The sequence below is a fragment of the Nicotiana attenuata genome, unplaced genomic scaffold (assembly GCF_001879085.1).
Source record: "Nicotiana attenuata strain UT unplaced genomic scaffold, NIATTr2, whole genome shotgun sequence".
Taxonomy (NCBI): domain Eukaryota; kingdom Viridiplantae; phylum Streptophyta; class Magnoliopsida; order Solanales; family Solanaceae; genus Nicotiana; species Nicotiana attenuata.
This window is the reverse complement of record NW_017670831.1, coordinates 145,734-157,174: the sequence shown is the minus strand read 5'-3', so window position 1 is coordinate 157,174 and position 11,441 is coordinate 145,734. Positions and strand designations below refer to the sequence as shown.

General features: G+C 36.4%; 1 protein-coding gene across 2 annotated transcripts; it reads right to left on the bottom strand.

Annotated features, from left to right (window-relative positions):
* Window positions 1-711: 711 nt before the first annotated feature.
* Window positions 712-3,535, bottom strand: LOC109243744. 2 transcript variants are annotated; one of them, XM_019410725.1, is made up of 2 exons: window positions 3,437-3,535; window positions 712-2,572 (listed from the first exon to the last, which is right to left on the bottom strand). In XM_019410725.1, the coding sequence occupies exon 2, from the start codon at window positions 2,464-2,466 to the stop codon at window positions 895-897; it is 1,572 nt and encodes a 523-aa protein (XP_019266270.1). In that variant the 5' UTR covers window positions 2,467-2,572; window positions 3,437-3,535; the 3' UTR covers window positions 712-894. The 2 variants fall into 2 exon arrangements, with proteins under 2 accessions (XP_019266270.1, XP_019266269.1); XM_019410724.1 differs by lacking the exon at window positions 3,437-3,535 and adding an exon at window positions 3,111-3,430.
* Window positions 3,536-11,441: the final 7,906 nt, after the last annotated feature.

The window sequence follows — 11,441 nt, the reverse complement described above, 5'->3', positions numbered from 1 at the left end:
ATTATTTTATACAACTTTCAGAACTTTTAAGAGTTTAACTTATTTGACTATTCAAATGTTAACTTCAATATGGCACTTTCTATGTTAAACTAACTTTCAAACTATTACTATTACTTTTGACATATATATACTCAGTCAAACACCATCATATAAAATGAAACAGGAGTGCTACTTTATAATGTCTTAATGCTGCGAGACATCTTCCTCACTAATTCAACATATCAAAGTATTATTTTAATACTTCTTTATTAGTTATGACATAAGAAAATATTCAAAAAGTTTCTTAATCTGTGCTAGTCAAAGTAGGCAGTGTACTTTAGGAAAGGAACTAATTAAAATCATCCGATCAAAGGTAAAAGTCAAGCCACAATCTTCTCAAGCGAAGTCTACTTTCAAAAAGTCCTCATATTCATTATTGCTCTTCACCTTTCACTAAACTAGCCTCCTTCATATAAGGATTGAGAAAAGAATAAGGCCAATTATCTTTCCAACTCCAATAAAGGGGAACCATAAGGGGGATCAGAAAGTGAATCTAGTATAGCAGATCTTAGAATAGATCAACAGAAATTCTTGTAGAATGGGATTTTCATATCAGAATGCCTTAATAAGTCAAAATATTTTTCACTTAGAGCAACCAATTAAGAGTGAGCCTCACTGATCAAAATAAGTTATATGTGCCGCCTAGAAGCATAAAAACGATGGCAAAAAATCTGAAAGAATCAGAGTACTGCGACAATATTACAGAGAATAAAATATCTGAAACCTGATGATCACAACCAGAACTTGTACAACATATTTAGAATGTAGAAATACAACATACCTACAGCTAAAACGAAAATTGAGCAAGCGAGCTTACAGTTGAAAAGTTCTCATAACATTGCAAAAAAGGTCGTACTACACATCTTCTCTTTGTATAATCGAAGGAGCAGGCGGTGTCATTATCTCATTTTTCACTATTGGAGGTGGAGAGGAGTTGGGAGAACCTTGAGTGGATCTATATAGCACATCCTCACGAGGTAATGGAGCTATACTTTCATCTTGTTTCATATAAAATTTATCCTCCACAATGTCATAAGAATTTCCGGTCCTTACTTCCTGTGCAAGTGAACACCAACAGCAGAAAAGCCATAGTGCACAATCAGCAACAGAAGGTTTACCACAGCAAGTATTGTAAGGAGGCAAATTGTATCGTTTTCTCATCTGAATCCTCCAAAAGCCACCATATAGTAACCCAAATAGACAAAGGAAAATTCCAGTAAGTCCTAACGCCCCCCTGACACTATCATTGTCAATATTAACAGCAGCCAAATTGAAGATCCAGAAAGGAGCCATACAGAAGAGAAGAAAAGTTGCAATATGAACATACATGTTTCCAAACCCAAGTCTCTCCATATTCCAACCAAAAACACAAAAACTGCAGAACAGAGAGAGATATGCCAAAGAAATGTCATCCCAAAAGTCAAGAATGCCTCCACTCCATCGTGGCCTAGTTTCAAGAATTCTTCCTTCATCTGATGCAAAAGAAAATCTTCTTTCCAATGATTTTCTTCTCAGTTGGCCAGATGCGCTGCTCTCAGCAGCTGTCATCTGAAGTTGTGCTTCCTCATCTAGCTCAGTATCATAATCTTTTCCAAGAGGGCTGAGCATAGAGTAAACTCCAGCAATGGCAGGTGCACCAATTGCAACTGAGATACATAATCCTACCCCAATAGCTGGTCTTTCTGACCTCCTGTAACCCAAATTAAGGCCGCACAGAGCATATTGAGCAAAACAGTTGAGATTAAGTAACCCAACAACCACCATCATGTGTGTCCATTCATGGGGCTTATAAGTGCCATGTTTGCAGTAAACCTTTCTCAGCCTGGAAATATCTTCTGGCCTCCATCGCATTAAAAGAACAAAGTGATAGAGCCTTTGTGGGTGTTGGTACAGACACATCAGAGTAAACAGTGCATTTAGGATTTGGTTATTCACTTCAAACCATGTATCTCTCTGAGATTTCTTGGGGATGGCATGGTTCAACATCCCTGTCATCACAAGAAATAAAATTGCACCAGAAACGGCTACGCATACAATCCAGATAAAGAGTACAATATTCAGCGGATTTCTGAACCACTCTTTGCACATTTTGCTAAGAGACGTCCAATCAATTTTCCGTGAAAACAGCCTAGAAAGGCGTTGACGGAGATGAAGGCTGCTAGAAGAAGGTACAGTTCGAGAAAACTCATCTCTTTCATCAGCTATCTGCTGAAACTTTGCCGATGGAGAGCCCAAATTACCAAAGTTGAGGAACCTTAGCCTTTTGGGAATAGCAAGATTGCTACCTTGGGAATGGTTCTGAGAATTATCATTACTTATGAATCCCCTATGAGATGTAGATACATGCAGAGGTATATGAGTCTTCACTTGACCACCCTTCGGTTCCTCAACAATACCATGGCATTCACCATTGACAGCAGATGTCATTCTTGCTTCCGTTGAATTTTATTGGGTTCAAACTCAAAGTATTAACTTTAACAGATCATTATCTACAGCTTCTCCACTTCAATGTGGCAAAGTAAGCATCTTGAATCTGTAGATTAAGACAGCTACATCAATAATCAAATGCTTCAACATTTATGGTATCAATAAACAATCTGTCTTCCGCAGAACTGTGGCTAGTTACAAACAGTGGCGGAGCCAGGAATTTGGAAAAGGGGAATCAAAAAATTTGAAAAGAAAATTTTGGAACTACCTTTGCCACTCCAATAAAAACTTCCCTTATGTCTAAGGGATTCAAAAGTTTATATATATATAAAAGAATGTTATGCCTACAATTTTCCAACATAAAACCCTACAAATTTATGATAAAATGAGCAAAGCGAATTCCCTTAAATCTCACTCAAGACACACCATATGACAGATTGAACTTAATTAGCCAAAGAAAACATGAGAAAATGAGTATGAATTACAGAAATGGCTAAAATTTTATTGTAACAGTTTTATCTCATGAGAAGCAAGAGCTGAACAAAAGACATACTACCAAGAACTATAAAATAGGCTTTAATTCATGAATCAGCAGAAGGAAAAAAAAGATAAGTAAAATAAGACAAAGAAGTCAACATACATACCATTAAGACAATATACACAGATGATGAGAGTAATTTGAATGAAAAATAGAAGGTTTGGTTTTCTGGGTTGTGTGTGCTTCCTTTAACCTAAGCTTCAATTCAAAAAAGAAGCATCGTTGGAATAATTTAATTCTTCTGGGTTTACTTCCTATGAAGGAACAGAAGGATGCCTAAAGGGACCAAAGGATCAGAATTAAACAACACAAAAAGCCAAAGCCAAAGCCAAAGCCAAAGCCAAATGGGTATATGCTAGAGTTGAAAAATCAAAAACATATCTGCCACTTAATGAAAAAGAAAAGCAAAAAAGCGGCCCCTTTGTAATTCACCTTCACACAAAGCAAAAGGACTATTACGCTATGGCCAGCGAGGGTAGCATTAATTCTGATCATCAGAAAATTATTCCTATTTTTTATAAAACGATCAACAAATTTGTTTATCTAGAATTATTCTTACTTTTAATAATATATTTCTACGAAAATAAAGTACTTAAGACATAATTTTATAAAACTACAGTAAAACAACACAAAGTTCAATATTACGATAAATTGACTAAATGATTTGGGAATGGGAAATCTCCAACATTTTGCTAACGAAGGGTGTGTTTGGTATAACGGAAAATATTTTCCGTGGAAAATGTTTTCTTGGAAAACAAGTAGTAATCTTATTCATTTTCCGGTGTTTGGTACGCAAATTAAGGAAAATGACTTCTCAAGAGTATTCATAAATAATTTAGATATAATAAACATGAAGCCATAAACTTTCAAACCAACAACCTTTCGCACCCACAAATTTCATAAACTTTCGAACCGCTAAATTTCGAACCCGTAAACATTATAATTTCTAAACCCGTAACCTTCCAAACACATAAACCTCCGAACTCATAATTTTGGGACTTGTAAAACTTTGAGCTTTTAAACCGATAAATAATAAAATTAAAACTGAAAAATACATTTAAAAATTTTTTTTTTTCGGGGGGGGGGGGGGGGGGGAGGGGGAAAGTAGANTTATTTGTAGTAAGCAATTAAGCTCAAAAAGATCAAAGAAAGCCTAAAATTATTTTTCAAACCGAGCATCACCTAAAATTCCGCTTCGACTCACATACCGGGCAAGTTCTAGACACAAGTACAATACATAGACTACACAAAAACCTCACCACACATGGCACATGACTCACTAAGGATGGTCCCATTCCGACTCTCAAACAAATGCAAGTATTCACGGAGCCACGAGATATTAAGCATGAAGCACAAAGTGAACATAAGTCAAGAAAACGAGACATAGGCATCACAAGACATGCTATCCAACTAAGCAAGGCATCATCAATAATTTCAAATCATAGGGAATATACTACACATGCCAAAGCCTGAATATGCTACTATCAAACAAGTCAAGGGCGCCTAGGTTTATCTCATCTTTTTTCCTCCATTTTATTCCCTAAACTACTCTAAAAGATAAAACTACCCGGTTCAAACTACATCCCATGGAATAGAACCGATGCACAAAGAAAAACCACGGGGGATTATTACCACCTAAAGAAAGCTAAAAGACATATTTTTGTATTTTTTTGTCTAGACTTTAATCCCTCAAGAAAGCTGTCCACAAAATCCATCGTCGGGAAAAGTCCAAAAAAAAAAATTTTCGTTTTTTTTTCATTTTTTTTAATTAAAAATTACTACACTAAGAACGAGTACTATAACTAATCTAACATAGCACAGAAAATCACCCAGACAATCTCCTCACCCCACACTTAAAATTGTGCAATGTCCTCAATGCACACTGAAAATAACAAGAGGGTAAAAGAGACTCCCTGGTAGGCCAAAGGCCGAAGCATTAGCAGCTCACGGGATACTCAGACTTCTCCCAGGTACGATGCTTTGTGCGGTCACCCCACACTTATTTCAACCACATAGCTCACTTTTGCAAACTTCCAGTGGCTTTTCTTGTATGCTCATAATCCTACAAAAAAAACTACTACAAAGATAGAAAAATAAAATAAACAAAAATAAATAAAAATAAAAGAAAGCAGTAAAGCTGGGTTGCCTCCCAACAAGCGCCTAATTTAAAGTCGCGGCACGACTTGAACCAATTTTTGTCTCCACCTTGAACTTATGAATTGTACCCCTAACAGAGCATCCAGTCTGTGGCAATGCACCTTTGGTGGGGCTACAAAGATAACCAGGCCAACTAATAAATTTTTAACTCTGCACCTCTCGGCCTTTAGATGAGGAATGTAATTTTTGCTTTTTGGCACAACAAATTCAAGAATATAGGCACTCTCGTCCTCACTCTCTGACCCCCTCATTGGCTCATATGGCTCGATTACTATCTTACTATCTAAACACAATGTGGAAAAATGATTGGAATGAGGTCTAATGCGCCCTAACTCATGAATTTTACTACTATTTGCATTCCCATATTTGCACACACTCAAGTCTCCCAAAGTAATGTTATGTACTCCCTCACATGACTCTAGAGCACTCTTCTCAATATTGGCATCATCAAGACAAACATGGTCTAGTGATTGGTATTCTCGTTTTAGCTCCTCAATTTGGTCTAAAAGATTTTTTTCAGCTTCACACAACTCATTATTAAATTGTTGGGCGTTATACGCATCAATCTTTGTGCTCAAATCTGCATCTAAGTTATGTACAACCAAGCTAAAATTATCAATTTTATGTGCAAGTTCATCTCTCTCCTTAGACCAATCATTCACCAACGTTGTTAGAAGACAACGTCGTTCCTCATATTCCCTTAATCGTGAATATTCTTCCCAATACCAACCCTTACTCCCATATTCAAATTCAGACCTCCAAGAAGTCAGGCCATGACAAGACCAAAAATACGAGCCATAAAAGTCTTTTGTCAACCAAGAGTCTTCATCAATAGCCTTACCTCCGTATATTTCATCCCCAGATGTCATGCTCAGAGAACTAGGAACACACTAAGAGAAAAATATCAAATATTTGTAAAAATAAAAGTATATACAGAAAAAAGGATAAAATTTAAAGTCTAATCTAGAAAAATAGTTAATTTCTAAGTCCCCGGCAACGGCGCCAAAAACTTGTTGCGGCCAAACGCACACGCAAGTATACGCGGTCGTCAAGTAATAAAGTGACTAAAAGTCAGATGTCGAACCCACGAGGACTTATGATCAACTATTAACTAAATTAGACTATCCTAATTATCTATACAAGAATTAAACCAAGAAGTATTTGATTCTAAACTAATTAAAATAAATAAAAACAAATAATGAACTTTGGACAGAGAAAGAGCAGATTTTTATGATATCAGTGTAATGAAAACGATCTAGGGTTATGGGCTATCTAACATTCCTATTGTATTCTTCAATTGAATTAACTAACTAATTTATCTAGTTTATTGGTTGACAGGGTTAATATTGCTCATAAGAATCTGTCGAGTTCTTACTCGCCTATTCAAGCTAACCTAACTCCTATATGTCTATGGAATTAGAATCAACAAGAACGCATTTATAATTCCTGTAAATCAACCAAGCAAGGCAATTAGGTATATGTCTATCCTACCGCGAATCCGTTCCCTGATGCCCAGGTTCAAGAACTTGCTCTACTCAATCCTATATGCAATCTAGAATTCCCACTTTCGAGTTCAACTCTAGATTCGTAGATAGTATTCAATTGGTGATCAAGCAATCAAATATTAAGTGCAGGATTGAATAAATAAACCAATATGATAAACTAAGAAATCAAAATTAACATCCGAATAACAATAGTCATAAAAGAACCACAACCCTAGAACGTGAAGTTTAGCTCCACATAGACATGGTAACAAAACAACAAATCATACAAAGAAACATAAAAAGACTAAGTTGGTGGAAGAAAAGATGAAACCCGGCCTCCACGGCGGCTCTGCACTTGTGTTTTTCTCTCAAAAACGTCCTCCCCTCTCAAAATACCATTTTTCCATGTATATATACCAAGTAGGGTTGGGCCCAAACAATTATACCTTCTCCAATGTGAAAAAGGACATTTTTCCCGGGTGACTAGCGCGAGCTCGCGCATCCTTCGCGCATGACTTCGCACATATTCCTTGACATTCTGCCTCCAGCTCCTTAACTAGCGCGACTTCGCGCTAACCTCGCGCTAGAGTTCGCGCATTTTTCACCCTGTTCCGTTCCGAATTTAGAAAAACGAAAAACATGAAAGTTGTAGCCCTTTGAGTTAGCTTTGCAACATATATTGTGGAGCTAAAATGGAGTTCTGAGCAAAAAGTTATATCTATTTTACTAGACAGTGCGCAATATGCCTACTAGAGTCTTCGTTCGCTCTAACTATCATCCGTTGACCCCCAAACACGATCCCGGCTTAATTCCTTGATCTTTTACTCAAACTTTAAAGCTCCAGATCACTTGAATTCATTCCATAACATCTATATAGCTCGGAATCACTCCTACAAGGCATAAAATACACCATTAGTGCAAAACACTAGCGATTAAAGCTCAAACTCAATTAAAGTGCAGTAAATTAAAGTGTAATAAGCGACTAAAATACGTAAATATAGCCTATCATCAACACCCCACACTTAAACGTTGCTCGTCCTCGAGTCAACCAAAAATTTGCTCTATCTATGAGCACTTAACATATTCGAAGCACACTACACCAATGATTATGGTTGATAGCAACAATTAAACTCTAGCATATGCAATCATCATACACTTCCCGTTACTTATGTCATTCTTCAAAAATATTCAAACAAAGACAATATGCTCACAACAATCCTAGCCTCAAAAACCGACTCAATGTCACAATGCACTCATGGCTTGAACACCCAACATCCTAGAGAAGTCTAATAATGTTACATATCCCTCGTGAAACCATGTGCCCTCATAACCAAAGCAAAGAAAGTAAAATCAATCCACACATTTGAATCTCATGCTCACATATATTAAAGAAAATCGCTCACCCTCACAAAAGAAGTCACATGCATGTAATTGGTACCATAGACTTGCCCGTAATGTAAATCTCTACTAATGTAGGCTCGCTCGATCTAAACTCAATTAGGACTTTTTCATGATTGTAATGTGGCCAAGGGACGGGTAGGATATATTTAGGAATAGTGACTAACCCTCCTAAGCACTTTAACACACCACATAATCAACTTTAAGCGTAAATTCTTCAATCCACTTCACTTTCACAAACAATATCACCCCAAAAATGCTCCCTTCTTCTTTAAGCACTACATTAATTCATACCTACTAGCAGGAACAAGACAACAATTTATTCATCTATATTTTTTTCTTCAGATTATTCTTTTTCTTTTTTTTTTCAATTTCTGCTAGTGGTGTATTTTTTACAAAACAAGTGCACATTTCTTCCTTTTATTGGTTTCACTCAAAAGCCACCCCACACATAGTTCCTTCTTACTTCTTTTAGCGCTCATTTCACAATTAAGGTGCTTTAAGAGATAAAAGGATCAAAAATATCATTTAAGAACAAAAAGGATATAGGCTTGTAATGTGGGTGCCAAATAAAAGTCTATAGGCTCAAAAGGTTTAACTAGGGATAGATTTTATTTGTAGTAAGCAGTTAAGCTCAAAAAGATCAAAAAAAGCCTAAAATCATTTTTCAAACCGAGCATCACCTAAAATTCCGCTTCGACTCACATACCGGGCAAGTTCTAGACACAAGTACAATACATAGACTACACAAAAACCTCACCACACATGGCACATGACTCACTAAGGATGGTCCCATTCCGACTCTCAAACAAATGCAAGTATTGACGGAGCCACGAGATATTAAGCATGAAACACAAAGTGAACATAAGTCAAGAAAACGAGACATAGGCATCATAAGACATGCTATCCAACTAAGCAAGGCATCATCAATAATTTCAAATCATAGGGAAGATACTACACATGCCAAATCCTAAATTTGCTACTATCAAACAAGTCAAGGACGCCTAGGTTTATCTCATCTTTCTTCCTCCATTTTATTCCCTAAACTACTCTAAAAGATAAAACTACCCGGTTCAAACTACATCCCATGGAAAAGAACCGAGGCACAAAGAAAAATCACGGGGGATTATTACTACTTAAAGAAAGCTAAAAGACATATTTTTGTGTTTTTTTGTTTAGACTTTAATCCCTCAAGAAAGCTGTCCACAAAATCCATCGTCGGGAAAAGTCCAAAAAAAAAATTTTCGTTTTTTTTCATTTTTTTTAGTTAAAAATTATTACACTAAGAACGAGTACTATAACTAAGCTAACATAGCACAGAAAATCACCCAGACAATCTCCTCACCCCACACTTAAAATTGTGCAATGTCCTCAATGCACACTGAAAATAACAAGAGGATAAAGAGACTCCCTGGTAGGCCAAAGGCCGAAGCATTAGCAGCTCACGAGATACTCAGACTTCTCCCAGGTACGATCCTTTGTGCTGTCACCCCACACTTATTTCAACCACATAGCTCACTTTTGCACACTTCCAGTGGCTTTTCTTCTATGCTCATAATCCTACCCAAAAAAAATGCTACAAAGATAGAAAAATAAATAAAAATAAAAGAAAGCAGTAAAGCTGGGTTGCCTCCCAAAAAGCGCCTAATTTAAAGTCGCGGCACGACTTGAACCAATTTTTGTCTCTACCTTGAACTTATGAATTGTACCCCTAACAGAGCATCCAGTCTGTGGCTATGCACCTTTGGTGGGGCTACAAAGATAACCAGGCCAAGTAATAAATTTTTCACTCTGCACCTCTCGGCCTTTAGATGAGGAATATAATTTTTGCTTTTTTGGCACAACAAATTCAAGAAAATAGGCACTCTCGTCCTCACTCTCTGACCCCCTCATTGGCTCAGATGGATCGGTTACTATCTTACTATCTAAACACAATGTGGAAAAATGATTGGAATGAGGTCTAATGCGCCCTAACTCATGAATTTTACTATTATTCGCATTCCCATATTTACACACACTCAAGTCTCCCAAAGTAATGTTATCTACTCCCTCACATGACTCTAGAGCACTCTTCTCAATATTGGCATCATCAAGAAAAATATGGTCTAGTGATTGGTATTCTCGTTTTAGCTCCTCAATTTGGTCTAAAACATTTTTTTCAGCTTCACACAACTCATTATTAAATTGTTGGGCATTAGACGCATCAACCTTTGTGCTCAAATCTGCATCTAAGTTATGTACAGCCAAGCTAAAATTATCAATTTTATGTGCAAGTTCATCTCTCTCCTTAGACCAATCATTCACCAACGTTGTTAGAAGACAACGTTGTTCCTCATATTCCCTTAATCGTGAATATTCTTCCCAATACCAACCCTTACTCCCATATTCAAATTCAGACCTCCAAGAAGTCAGGCCATGACAAGACAAAAATACGAGCCATAAAAGTTTTTTGTCAACCAAGAGTCTTCATCAATAGCCTTACCTCCGTATATTTCATCCCCAGATGTCATGCTGAGAGAACTAGGAACACACTAAGAGAAAAATATCAAATATTTATAAAAATAAAAGTATATACAAAAAAAAAGGATAAAATTTAAAGTCTAATCTAGAAAAATAGTTAATTTCTAAGTCCCAAGGCAACGGCGCCAAAAACTTGTTGCAGCCAAACGCATACGCAAGTATACGCGGTCATCAAGTAATAAAGCGACTAAAAGTCAGATGTCGAACCCACGAGGACTTATGATCAACTATTAACTAAATTAGACTATCCTAATTATCTATACAAGAATTAAACCAAGAAGCATTTGATTCTAAACTAATTAAAATAAATAAAAATAAATAATGAACTTTGGACAGAGAAAGAGCAGATTTTTATGATATCAATGTAATGAAAACGATCTAGGGTTATGGGCTATCTAACATTCCTATTGTATTCTTCAATTGAATTAACTAACTAATTTATCTAGTTTATTGGTTGACAGGGTTAATATTGCTCATAAGAATCTGTCGAGTTCTTACTCGCCTATTCAAGCTAACCTAACTCCTATATGTATATGGAATTAGAATCAACAAGAACGCATTTATAATTCCTGTAAATCAACCGAGCAAGGCAATTAGGTATATGTCTATCCTAACCGCGAATCCGTTCCCCGATGCCCAGGTTCAAGAACTTGCTCTACTCAATCCTATATGCAATCTAGAATTCCCACTTTCGAGTTCAACTCTAGATTCGTAGATAGTATTCAATTGGTGATCAAGCAATCAAATAATTAAGTGCAGGATTGAATAAATAAACCAATATGATAAACTAAGAAATCAAAATCAATATCCGAATAACAATAGTCATGAAAGAACCACAACCCTAGAACGTGAAGTTTAGCTCCACATAGACATGGTAG